Source organism: Uloborus diversus, unplaced genomic scaffold, assembly GCF_026930045.1.
Source record: "Uloborus diversus isolate 005 unplaced genomic scaffold, Udiv.v.3.1 scaffold_412, whole genome shotgun sequence".
Lineage (NCBI taxonomy): Eukaryota > Metazoa > Arthropoda > Arachnida > Araneae > Uloboridae > Uloborus > Uloborus diversus.
This window is the reverse complement of record NW_026558585.1, coordinates 103,101-117,233: the sequence shown is the minus strand read 5'-3', so window position 1 is coordinate 117,233 and position 14,133 is coordinate 103,101. Positions and strand designations below refer to the sequence as shown.

Here is a 14,133-nt window from a genome sequence, read left to right as displayed (position 1 = left end):
AAAACATGTATCGAAAATATATTTTTGATTTGAACAAGTTTTCGTTCAATTTTGAACAGTTCAAATCTCTTAACATTAGCGCCTAAGGGGAAACTGAAAGTCAATATAGATTCCGAACTTAAAGGCGGATTTACTTCAAACAAACTTTGTTGGAAATAGCTCTTGACGACCTACTCCCGACTCCGACTCCGAGAATTTAGGGGCACCTGACACCGACTCTGACTCTTGTTCCCGACAATTAATCGGACTCCGACTCCCCGACTTCGACTCTGACTTCGTAGCTTTGGCAAACATTTATACACGGAGGACAAATGACTGACTCCGATTCTTGGATATTCGACTCCGACTCTTTTATCCCAAAATGAGATTGACTCCGACTCCGACTCCGCTGCTGTGGTTTTAACTGTGAAATAATTATTGTTGATGTGATTTGTTTTTATTTTCACGCTAAAGTTTTAATTTAGGTATTTAGTTTTCGGTGAATAAACTCGAAAAATATGCGCAGACGATTTTTTTTTTTTTTTTGACAATGAAAATTATTTCTTTAAATTGACATTTTATTGTTTTTTTTTATTTTGGTAAGTGCATTAATTCGTTTAAAAAAATTTTTTTGGCAACAGGGGAAAAAGAAACGATTTTTTTTATATGATGTATTTATTTTAATGAACTTATTATTATTATTTTTTCGTTTTGAAAGCTGTTAAAAAATTTTTTTAATGGAAAGAAGTGTATTAGCTGCTTTGTTTAAAAGATGCTGCTATTTTATTTGTTCGTTTTTTTTAAAGAAAAAAGGAATATTTTATTCCTAGAAATCAGCTAAAAATATTTAAAAAAAAATATGTTTGAAAAATTTGCGATTTTAGCTATTTTTGAGAATATTGATCAGGTACTAGAAAGCAGTATGGGTATACGGGAAAGTAGGCTCGTCTAGTTCTAGACGGAACTTCTTGTTTTTTGAACGGTTGGCAATTACAACATTGTATCTTGTACTTCCTGGTACACAAGAAAGTAGTTCAGATTTTACAAGCAAATGCACTTATTTCATTTTGATCAAAAGAACATTCTAAATAAGTATAACAATTTTTGAGTGGCATTTCAACAAGGTTACAATGATCAATATTATACAAATACAAATGTGACGACCAGCAACAGGCTCTGGGCCCAGCTAGACTGGTCCTAGTCAATTTACAATCCCCAGTGAAGATCAGTGGCCCTCTTAAAACTGTCTACTCCTTTGCTCATTACCACCTCTTCCGGTAAGCTGTTCCAAGGTTCCACTACCCTGCTAAAATAATAAATTTTCCTAATATCCATGTTAGCCTGAGATTTAAATAGCTTAAAACAATGACCCCTTGTCCTGTTTTCAGTGCTAAACTTTAGCCCCGTAACATCTTTCGTTTTAATAAATTTAAACAGCTGAATCATGTCCCCTCGGTCTCTTCTTTGCTCAAGACTGTACATTTTTAGCCTTCTAAGCCTAGAATCATAATCTAAGTGGGAAAGTCCACTTATTAGCCTTGTAGCCCGCCTTTGAACCATTCCCAATACATTAATGTCTTTCTTAAGATAAGGAGACCAAAACTGAACAGCATACTCCAAATGGGGTCTTACCAAACTTCTATATAAGGGCAGAAGAACTTCTTTAGATTTATTTGAAATAGATCTATTGATAAACCCAAGCATCTTATTGGCTTTGTTGCTAGCAATGCTGCACTGTTGGCTAAACTTTAAATCCTGACTTATTAAGACCCCCAGATCAGTAACTTTGTCTGCCTGACTAATGACTGAACCTTGCAAATAATAACTTGTACACTTGTTTCCATGCCCTAAATGTAGCACTTGACATTTCCCAACATTAACAGCCATACCCCATTTATCAGCCCACTCCGTAATATGATCTAGATCCTCTTGCAGCTGATTAGCTTGTTCATCATTTTCTACAGTCCCCATAACTTTGACATCATCAGCAAAACAATTCATGTTCCCAGAAATATTTTTGTGAATATCGTTCATAAAGACAATGAACAAAACAGGCCCTAACACTGATCCTTGAGGAACCCCGCTAAAGACCTCACTCCAATTAGAATAATTTCCCCTTACAACTACTCTTTGTTTCCTTCTGGTCAGCCAGTTTTTTACCCAAATGAAAGTTTTCCCTCCTATTCCTATATCAGCTAATTTGCTAAGTAGAGCAACATGCGGTACCTTATCGAAAGCTTTTTGAAAATCAATGTAAACAACATCTACAGGCTTCTTATTGTAGTTACCGATCCTACTAATAGAACTTTGTACAGTCAAAACCTGTTAACACGAACTCACATAATGTGAAATATCCCTTAATTCGTAATAAATGCTGTTCCCGGTCAGATAAAGATATAAATTAGTGTTGAAGTAATTGTTGAACACGAAGGTGATTTAGATGAAATACTGGATAAGACGAAGAAAATTTTTAAGTCTTGAAAGAAACGGAAAAAAGAGAAAACTGTTTGTGTGATATAGATACTTTTTAAAAGGATTTTAGTTCAAAAATTAGTAAAAATCTATAGATGATTTTTTTTATTAATGTATGTGCAAGTAGTAAAATTTGTTCTTCTATTTTGATAATTTAATATATGTTTTATACTTAAACCATAAATATAAATGCTTGTGTGTACATTTTTGTAAAAACATACTTTGATTCTGTATTTTCTGAGTCACAAAAACAAAAAAAAAAGTCTGCTTACTCAAAACCCAGTAAACATGAAATATTTTGGCGTCCAGGTTGAGTTTGTGTTAACAAGGTTCGACTGTAGTAAGTAAATATAATAAACAATAAATTTTCCATTAAGTTTTTTTTTTTGACCGTAGGGATATTTTTTCCTTTTTTTTGGGGAGGAGTTGGTCTTTATGTGTGTGTGTGTGTATGTGTTTTTTTTTTGAAGGGGGGGGTCTTTGCTCTTAGGGTCAGGGTTCGTACGGGTCATGGAAATCCTGGAAAGTCATGGGAAAAAAATAAACCAATTTCAGACCTGGAAAAGTCATGGAAAATGACTATTTTTGTTAAAAGTCATGAAATTTTTTTAAGTCATGGAAAAATGTCCTGGACAAAGAGAAAGTAACAGTAGCTTAAAGAGCATTATAAATATTGAATGGTTTAACAGCACTGCATATAAAAGCTGTTAAACTTGAAAATTGAATGATCCCAATAACAAATCTGAATTTTGAAATCCCATTGCATCCACATCTGTAGCAGCCGCCCTTCTTTCTTTTGCAATGTGATTTTACTGCTTAGACATCACTAATTTTGAATTAATCATTATTTTCAACACTTCTTATATTTTATATTCTGTAGTATTGAACTTACATGTTCTTGATTTTGCCACGCCCACTCAAAAAACGCGATTTAATTGCAGCCGAGAACGTTTCAATCACTCGTAAAAATTTTATTATTAAATTTATCAGAGCTTACCTTAGTTTGTTGTAGGTTTTAGGAAGTAAAGATCTTTAATAAGGTGATGGAATATAGAAATGGGGAATTCTAGTACTCTAAAATAGTAGTGCCCAACGTACGGCCCGCAAAACTGATCCTTGCGGCCAAATGTAACATTCAATGTCAGGAATCCAACACTATGTTCTGAAATTTCAAAACCTATTAATTTATATGCATTTGAAAATGTATAAATTGGTAAGCAAGTACATTTGAAACAGAAGATTTATTTACTACTGAATGATTTTTGTAAATATCTGTTTTGGAAACATGAATTTACTGTAGAATGGCTTTACTTTAAAGAACTGAAATACTGACAGGTTACATGCATGATTAGATGCAATGTTGACTCTAAAAGGCAACTTTTAAAGCAAATTTATTGATACTTAGGATTGACTCGTTCAACCTTTGTCCCATTCTTTATCATTCTGCCTTCTTATGAAAAAATAAATTAGACATTTAAGCATCATTATATTGCATTCACTTCATTTTTACTTTACGTAAATTTATGTAAAGAAGACAAATAGTTTAGTTTTTGCAGGGTGCACTGATGTTTTTTCAATCACAAACAAGTTCTTTTATGAAGTAGTGGCATACAGGTAGAAGTTTAGCTTATTCACATTTCCAAATATATTGGCAAGTTTGATATTAAATAGAACTATTCTCTTCGTGTAACAAGGTCGTGAAATTTTTTATTAAGTCATGAAAAAGTCTTGGAAAAGTCATGGAATTTTTTCATCTGAATAGAGTATGAACCCTGTAGGGTTGGTTATTCATCCCTGTATTTTACAGCATTTCTTTATTAAACAAGTGTAGCTAAGTTGTTTTTAAAAGAGGAAGAAAATCATTCTTAATCAGGAAACTCATTCTAAGAATTTTTCTTGCAGTATTGATATCTGTCCCCCTTCCTTGACACAAACTTGTGTTTGATTTTTGAATTAATGTATTTTCCCTCCCAATACCATAAGTCTTATTCTTTTTTATTTCTTGGTTGAAAAATTAACTCCCAAGTTCAATTTTTTTTTGACTGATAATTTTGTGAGAACATTTTGTGTGAGTAAAAATTTCCTCCCTACATTGTTACCAGATATCCTGCTTGACATGTCTGGTATCTAGATAGGCAGACCTCATACTGCAAAGTTGAAAATCAGCCGACTTCTGGACAACATCCCTATTTAGCACCTGTGAGAAAAACTTAAATCTATTGTATTTTCAGGGGTATGGCCAGAGGAAATTTGGGTCCGTTAACGGACCCTTCACAAAAATCTGATCAACCAAAACGGACCTTTCACAAAATCCCGACCAACCAAAACGGACCCTTCACAAAATTCCGATAAACAAAAACGGATCTTTCACAAATTGTTTTTTGGAAGAGCAAATCTCAAATCAAAATAACGAGATAATGTTTGGAACCTTTTTTAAAGTTAAATTAGAGGGATCAACTTATACAAAATCTGCTAATTTTTCAAAAGAAAAAAAAATTGGCACTCTTGTGATGCTCCCGCAAACGATAAATAACAACTAAGACCAAATAAATATAATACTTGTTGTTGGTTTCTTTGAAAGAAATTAACAGCTGAAAGTGAGTTTGGTTTATAATTTTGCTTGTTTGTTTTATGCAGCGGTCATAGGCGGATTTAGGACTGAGTTCCTGGGGGGGGGGGGGGGGGGGGGCAGGACTTTTTTTTGGAGCAACATTTTTAATGCCCCTCCCCCTCTCCCACGTTTCTGTCTGTTTTCTGTGATGCATAAGGCCATTCTTTACTTTTTTATGTGTCATTTTCATTACTGTGTGTAATCTTGCTGTCCTTTTTGAATTGACCTTAAAAGAGCTGGTATTAAGAGAGTGACACAGTTCTCCCTTTTAAGTGGGATATAGAATATCTCTAATTTTAGGGGGCCCAAGGGGGCCTCCCCCGGAGGAAATTATATAAAATGGATATAAAATTCTGCATTTTGATGTCTTATAAGGGTTAATTGGAAATAATAGGCAAATATTTTTTTTTTAGAGTTTTATGCTTTAAAAGTGCTTTGTGATGCAAGTTAATACTTTAAAAGAAATGAGATTTAGAGAATAGGTATCAAGAGAGTAACATACTACCCATTTGAACAATTATTAATTTATACACTTGATAAGAAATAAAATTGAAGCACACTTTGCTTAGGAGTTTCAAAGACTTATCTAATTATTTTCAAGGTTTGGTTGGTTAGATTGGGTTTCTGGCTCAAGAGCCCTGGTAGACTGTACTGTACCAATTCTTTTCAGGGATTTTAGAACATATCAATAATTTGCACTTTCCAGTCTCTGAAATTGAGTAATAGATTATACAGTTGTACAGTATTCTTTGTATAAGGCTATTTTAAATTTAAAAGAAAAAATTAATTTTTTTAAATTTCCCATCACAACTTTTTTTTAATTATAAGTAGTACAGAAAACGAAAAGGAATAGAGGTAATGTATCATTTTTCTCCCGGGCTAAACAGATTAACAATATGCAGTAAAAAGACGATAAAAGCAATCAATACAAAAGAATTTCCAAAATTCTGCATTCGGGATTAAATAAATAGCAAGATATGAAGCATGTGAGTCACGAAAATTTATTTCAAGTAATGTGTTACAAACGCGAGAACCATGATTTTTACATTTTTGATGCAGGATGTAGCAAGGAGCTGAATTGGACACATTTTGGCATTCCTCCCCCTATAATTTGTTAGAAATTTTAAAATTTAAGGTTTGTAACCACACCTTTCCAAATATTCAAGGTTTTCAAGTACTTGAAAATGAAATTAGTTTTTCAAGCACTTTCCATTTTTTAAGGAACGAATAACAATTTTTTGGGAGTTAGGGGCCCATTTCAAAGCAGGGACCCTAAAATATAGCTTGTTTATCTTATAGGCAAATCCAGCCCTGCATGTAATTCTCTCTTACCTGCAGATTTTTGTTTGATTTTTTGCCATTGTAACAAAAATTCGTCAGTTTTTAGTTACAGGATTTTTACGATGTTACCAATCTGTGTAAGGTTTTTATCGCTTTTTATCAAATTTCAGCAAATTTTTCCAAAACTTTTGATGACTGAAATACTCAGATTTCAATAATGACAATAACTGTCTAATTTAGACTTAGATGATTATGACTTACCTTAATTTTTAAATAATATTTAGAAAGTAAGGAAAATGGTACTTTCCCTCTGAGTAAAAAGATTCAATTAATCAGAACGTTCAGATAACTGAAGTTTATTCAGTTTGCGATAGTATTTACTTTTCTTTCTCAATAAAAAAAGACAAGCCAAAAATTTTCCATCTAGTAATGACTCCATCCCTAAACGGAAAGTTGAATCCACTCTCCCTGTAATTATTCATACGTTTGAAAAAAGAAAAAAAAAGGTGCAGCAAAACTCAGGGGTCTCCAAAATTTGTTTACTCAAGGTCCACGTTGTAAATTTTGGGAAGGCGAGGCGGAACAATCCAACAATATTTAAGTTCAAATGGTATTTGTTAGCGCTACCCCCCCCCCCCCCCGTGAAACCGACTGGAAATTAGACACTTTAAAAACTTATGTTTTACCCGATTCGAAAGCGTGAAAATTTGGGGGGGGGGGGGGGGAATTTGCGCCATTGAGCTTGGGGGGGGGGGGATAGGCACCCCTGTTTAACGTTCGGTTTTTTTCTTTTTCTTTTCTCCCTTCAGAAAAGGACATTCGCTATTTCTCTTCATTTTAATTGAACTATTCAAAAAGAAAAAATCATGATTTGTTTTGTTATAATATTTTGGAAGATAAGTTGTTACTATATAAACTCCTCCCAGAACTGGAAGGCATTGCCCCCTCTGCCCCCCCCCCCCATAAATCCGCCCATGGTAGCGGTGTTGTAAACTTCCTTGAAAAAGCGTCAACCTTCAGTCAGTCCAGTCGTGTAAGCACTTTTCTCCCCGCTTATGATTTAATAAACAATAATATACAGCAAAATGAACTTAGAACTGCAAAGGATAGTAGGGATGGGGGGGAAATGTGATCGCTTCAGATAGGGTTACCATTTTTAAACTTAATGCCACTTAGCGTCTGGTGGGAGCGATGTTTAACTGTTTATCGCCACTTAGTGTCTGACGGGGCGATGTTTAATTGTTATTTTGGGGAGAAAGTTATATGGGTTTGATTTTTCGATGCTAAAAAGGATGATTAATTTTAAATAAACTCTTTTATTTCTTGTTTTTATCTTTATATGTCTACATTTTGAAAAGCGCAATCTTTTTACATTCGATATGAGAATTATATTTTATTCTTTTTTCAAGCTAACTTTGCTTTATTAGGATGCAAATAAATGAAGTCTCTTTATTTTTATAACAACACTTATTTTAAGTTTTTAAAGCGGAATTCCATTTTCTTTTATAAGTCAAAAATTTAAATGCTGAATCAAAGGTTAATTTTTTATTTTATTTTTTTATTTATTTATTTATTTATTGATTCAACTGTGTCCAGACATTAATGATATGTTTATCATAGGACTCGAAAATGCAATTCTAAAATAATTTTGTCAAAAATATTTATTTTACGAGCTGTTTATATACTTTTGATGTTTTCACTTGAGGATTGCAATCTCTTTGCATCCGCTATGGGAATCTGATTTTTCGAATTTTCGATGTTTAGTACACTTTGTTAAGAGGTAAACAAATAAAATATTTTTTTATTTTTGTAAAAATCACAGAGTTTATAAGTTTTAAACTAAATTCTGTGCTCTTTAACTATGTCTTGGTTCAAAAAGTTAAATGCTAAACCTCTGCCTGAATTTCTTTGTTACAATTATTTTAAATACTATACATATAACATTTCTAGAAAAATGTAACAAAATGTAGAATAGTAAATAAATATTGATACTTGAGGGGTGCCCATCTCCCAAAGAGCGAAGCCGCCCTCCTGTACCCCAATACTTGAAAAACGCGCAAGAATGATATTCTCAACAGAAAAGAGGGAAAACACTCAACTTTAAGTGTCAATGATGCAGTTTGCGCCATCTCAGAATTCAAAAATTTCGTTTTTTTTTTTTTTTTTTGCAAAATTTGATTTTTCACAAAATGAATTGATTTTTCACAAAAATAATTTGATTTTTCACAAAAAACGGACCTTGGGAAAAATCCTGGACAGACCCCTGATTTTTAAAAACATTGGACATGTGTTTAGGGAAAAATTAAATGAAATTTTAAAATTTTTGCACCATGTGAATGTTTTGAGTGCTATTAAACTTCAATAATCGGAATTTAAATGTGCCAAAATCAGCATAAGCCGAAGTGATACCTCAAATATGTGAGGTTTATAAAAAGAGCTTAAATGACGAGGCTTGTCCTTTTCTTCCCTCCAAAGCTCTAAATTGGGTTATTAAATTTTTGGAGCGATTCAAAAATGGCATTTAAAAGATTTACGGTCATACATTGGAGTTTTTTTCCCCATTCATGTCAAATTAATATTTTTTTCCTATTAATTTTTTTTAAATGTTTCCTAATTATTCCATTTTTTATTAATGAAAATAATTTAGCCATTATATTTAAACATGACCAGCATTTTTATCCTATAATTTTTCACCTAATCATTGCTATCATTTCCATTTTAGATGCTTTTTATATGTAGTCTTGATTTTTTTTTTTCAATTATTTTAGCTCTCCCAAATACCTAAATCTTTTGAATGTTTGTCAGAAGTTGTGAGCCTCGACTTGTACAAAAACAAATTAACTGAAATTCCTAGTGTTTTGACTGCTCTAAAGAATTTGAAGCATCTTGATCTTAGAGAAGTAAGATTTATTTTTTTAATGTTCCTTTGATTCTTTTTTCTCTTTACCATTGCATAATTTTGTGGTAAAATACTTGATTTAATGCAAAGCAAACAATTTTCTTTTCTAGAATGATATTGATTTAGGATTAGATGAACTACCAGAAATATTTTATTCCCCTACCTACCCAAGAAGGGATCCAGAACATAGTAACAATTGGCGTGGAAGAATTCGAGAAGATATCTCCTCTGCTTTTTGGGTAATATTTTTTTAGAAGCTTTTTTCTTCATGAGCAGGGGCGGCAAATAGGGGGGTCAAGAGAGGGCGGTTCCACCCCCAATTGTTTTGAATAGAATGATAGAAAATGGGTGAATTCAATTTATGTAAGTCGGAAATCAATGTTCATTAAAAAAATATACCCTAAATTTTAAAATTTCTAACAAATTGTAAGAGGATTAATATCAAAACGTGTCAAATTCAGCTGTTGCTACATCCTGCATCAAAAATATAAAAATCATGGTTCTTGCGTTTGTAACATATTACTTGAAATAAATTTTTGTGACTCACATGCTTCATATCTTGCTATTTATTTGATCCCGAATGCAGAATTTTAGAAATTCTTTTGTATTGATTGTTTTTATCTTGCTTTTACTGCATATTGTTAATCTGTTTAGCCCGGGGGAAGAATGATGCACTACCCCTATTCCTTTTTGTTTTCTGCACTACTTATAATTTTAAAAAAAAGTTGTAATGAGAAATTAAAGTTTATTTTTTCTTTTAAACTTAAAATAACCGTTTCTTACAAAGTTTGAACAATATTGTACAATTGTATATAATCTAGTACTCAATTTCAGAAACTGGAAAGTGCAAATTTTGATAGGTTCTAAAAACCCTGAAAAGAATTGGTGCAGTATAGCCTATCAGGGCTCTTGAGCCAAAAACCCAATCTAACCAACCAAACCTTGAAAATAATTAGAAAAGTCTTTGAAACTCCTAAGCAAAGTATGCTTTAATTTTATTTCTTATCAAGTGTAAAAATTAAGAATTGTTCAAATGGGTAGTATGTTACTCTCTTGATACCTATTCTCTAAATCTGTGCACCATTCCTTTTAAAGTATAAACTTGCATCACAAAGCACTTTTAAAGCATAAAACTTGAAAAAAAAAAAAAAAAAGATATTTGCCTATTATTTCCAATTAACCCTTATAAGACTTCAAAATGCAGAATTTTATATCTATTTTATATAATTTCCTCCGGGGGAGTAACCCCCAGACCCACAAAATTGGAGATATTCTATATCCCACTTCAAAGAGAGCCTTGCATCACTCTCTTAATACCAGCCCCCTCTCTTTTAAGGTCAATTTAAAAAGGACAGAATGATTACACACAGTAGTGAAATTGACACATAAAAAGGTGAAGAATGGCCTTATGCATCACAGAAAATAGATAAAAACATGAGAGAGTGGGGAGGAGGGCAACTATTAATGTTGCTCCAAAAAAAAAAGTTCTACCCCCCCCCCCCCCAGAAACTCAGTCCTAAATCCGCCTATGTCAACCGGTGATTCAGATTTAACTCTAAGACAATTTAACAGTGCACATAATTTTCATTTATGTATGTAAAGTTTGCAAAAAAAAATGCAAATGAGAAAAAAACGAAAGGATGATCATACATAGCAAGTGAAAAATAAAGACGAAAAGCGATCAAATTCGTAAAATTAGCGAGAATAGTGAGCAACTTCGTGGTTTACAATGCAAGGAGTTGGAAATAACAGAGCTAGCTACCTAAAAAAAAGTCCAGCGGCGTGATTCTAAAAGTCACTCCTCCAAAAGCACGTTGCATAGAAAACAAGCCCATGGCGGAAAATCGAGAGAATGTCGATGTAAATTCGTTGTTATCGAACGGTTCAGCAATATTAAAGGCATATTTTTCAAACACTCGATTTCTCTTTTTTTTAGTAAAACCTGAAAGAAAGTCATCGAATTTCTTTCCGTCCCAACCTCCGTCTCAGAAATTTTGTCGAAGACGGAAATCCATCCTGAGACGGAAGGTCTTGCACCCATGCCTTTAGCATGTATGACTTCGTTTGAATTTTTATTGAATTTGTAATGAGGAAAGTTTTTTAAAAATGCTTTACTCTATCAAAATATCTTCAATCCGCTACTCTTAATTTTCGGACTATTCAAGCCACAGTTCAATTTACAATTGATCTGTGCACCATACTACCATAGTTCAATCTACAATTGAAACTGAAAATAGATTTTACATAGATGTATATTTCAATCAAGCATGAAACTTTTCAAAAAATTCTTCATCCAAGCCAATTTTAAAAAGCGCAAAAATAAATAAATAAATAAATAAAAAGTGACATAAACCCACATGATGATGTGAAGTCAAAGATTGATTTTTTAATATTTGTATGAAATAATAGATTCAGTTCCAAGTGAAATTAACACAAGATTTTATGATAAATATTTTTCTGTATGGTTTGCTCTATATTATCTGAATTGGATTTTGAAAACGAAAAATAAAATGTTTCAATTATGAGTAAAATTTTTAGCATGAGGCAAGAAAAATTACGACAAGACCGGTTCACATCCAGAGACTGCAGTTTCGTCCTTGATATCTCATGGACTCATCATTCTGGAATAGTGAATAACAGAGCTGGAGGCAGATGACATCTCATTGAAGCTGAGAGCACCGACGAAACTAGATTATTCAATGATGAAAAATTAAGTTCCTCACAATTTTTGAAGTTGCCTGGGTGATTTTGAAGAGCAATATATAAAAAGTATTTTGATACATAACTTAGTTACTTCAATTATTTTTTAACTATTCCAATCAGCTCAGCTAATAGAGAAAGATTTTTTTATGCTTCAGGAGTTCAGAGAATTATTTTCAAAACACAATGAGCAAAAAATTCAAACGAATTCATGCATGCTAAATGGCATGAGCTTTTTCAACATCTTTTCTATTTAACTGTACTGGCAAAACAGCACGACACTGGGCACTGATAGATTAGTAATAGTCCAGGATCTGAAGGGGGGTGAGCATGCATGGAAAGGCTGACGCAATATTATTTCTGATTATTGTTACAGGCACGATGGTGATTATGAAACCACATGTCGTCGCCCGCCTGGGTGGTCGACAACCCCAGGGGAGGGGGGAAACAGTGGGGGAGCCGTTTGCTGAAACACTCATAACTCGCGAACTAATTGAGATAAAACACTGAAAAAAGTGCCAATCGACGCAACAAAACAAGGGCTTTATAAAAGCTAAATATGATTATGAACCTATCTTTGTTGGTTTCTGAGTAAAATTCTATTTTTCGCAAACAAGCAAAATTTGTGAATAAAATGCGCAAAACAAACTTTTCTTGACCAAAATAAATTCTAAATCAAGATTGTTTGATTTTTTTCAAATAAAGTCTTAAATGTCATTATTCAGTTTGTTAAAACTATTTAAGTACTGTTAACGCGTTGAAAAACAAAATGAAAGTAGCAAGCTCGAACACTATTCGTAGTATAGTTCAGGATCTGAAGGGGGGTTTTGAGCATGCATGGAAGACCTGAAGCAAAATTATTTCTTATTATTGTTACAGGCACTATAGTGATTATGAAAACACATGTCGTCGTCCCCCCTTGGTGGTCGCCATCCCCCGGGGGAGAGGGAAAGCAGTAGGGGGGCACCGCTTACTAAAACACTCATAACTCGCAAACCATAGGAGGTAAATCACAAAAAATATGGCAAAAGATGCAACAGAACAAGGGCTTGAAAAACCCAAATATGTTTATAGTTCTATCTTTGTTGGTTTATAAGTAAAATTCCTTTTTTAGCAGCCATGCAAAAATTTTGAATAAAATACGAAAAGCTTTTTTTCTTCCAAAGATAAGTTATTTTTTAAAATTATTTAACCGTTTAGGGAATCAATAATTTCTGAAACTTCATCATTCAGTTTGTTTAAAACTACTTAATTATATTACCAACTTCAGCGTTAAAAAGCGAAATAGAAAATGCAAGCACTGCCTGAGTTAGCGCATTGAATAAAACGGCAGTATGCTAAGGAGAAAAAAATAGCCTTATTATCCTTATGACGAACTATTCATTCTTTAGTTTACAAACTTATTCTAATAGCAAAGTATTCAATTATGGCTTTAATTTTGTTATATACTGCTTTAAATTTGAGAGGAACTAGGGAACCAGGCCCACAGTAGTTTCAATTCAAATATAATTTTAATTTATTTCTATTAATTTATATTTTCAATTTGCACAAAAGAATATTGCGGGTATTGTTTTGCGGATATTGTTTTTTATAATTTACCCAACAAAGAGCAATGATACAAGAAATAATATGTTCTAAATAAATATAAAAAATGAGAAGCATCTTTGAGCTTTTATGAAAACGAATATAAATATAAAATTACACACTAGAGTTCTAAAAAAACTAATTAAATAAAATTAGTAAAATAATGCTTATTAAAAAATAATTGCAGAATATCAATATGCATACATAAAGCATTAATGTATCAGAAATTCTGAAAGCTGGATCATGCTCTTTTTTGTTGACTTGTAATTGTTCTGGTGAATTGTTCTCTTCTGAGTATTTGTAGTTTATGGGTTTTTGCTTTAGCCTTAATAGCACAGTATTTACAGCAAGATGAATTATTAATAAAACATTTACAAGATTATTTACAGTTCTTGCCTGCGCAGGGTTGAATTAAACCCTCTGGTAGCTCTAGCTGCATCATAAGGTGTGGGGCTTTATTGTTTTATTTTCATCCAAGCGAAACCCAAACTTGGTTACATCTAAAGGCACTGCTAAGGTACAGGGGAATTGATTCAATAGTACAGTTGAGCAATACTTCTTAGCACGTGTTGGAAAGAATTGCAGGAGCATGGTAGAGAGCTGATAT

General features: G+C 32.8%; 1 protein-coding gene across 1 annotated transcript in view; it reads left to right on the top strand.

Annotated features, from left to right (window-relative positions):
• The window catches only part of LOC129233436 (leucine-rich repeat protein soc-2 homolog), a 35,793-nt gene that overhangs the window by 5,077 nt on the left and 16,583 nt on the right, over positions 1-14,133 (top strand). Inside the window, exons 2-3 of the mRNA XM_054867464.1 lie at positions 9,112-9,243; positions 9,353-9,481. Of these exons, the coding sequence (XP_054723439.1) occupies positions 9,112-9,243; positions 9,353-9,481 (261 nt within the window). The remainder of the gene's footprint in view (positions 1-9,111; positions 9,244-9,352; positions 9,482-14,133) is intronic.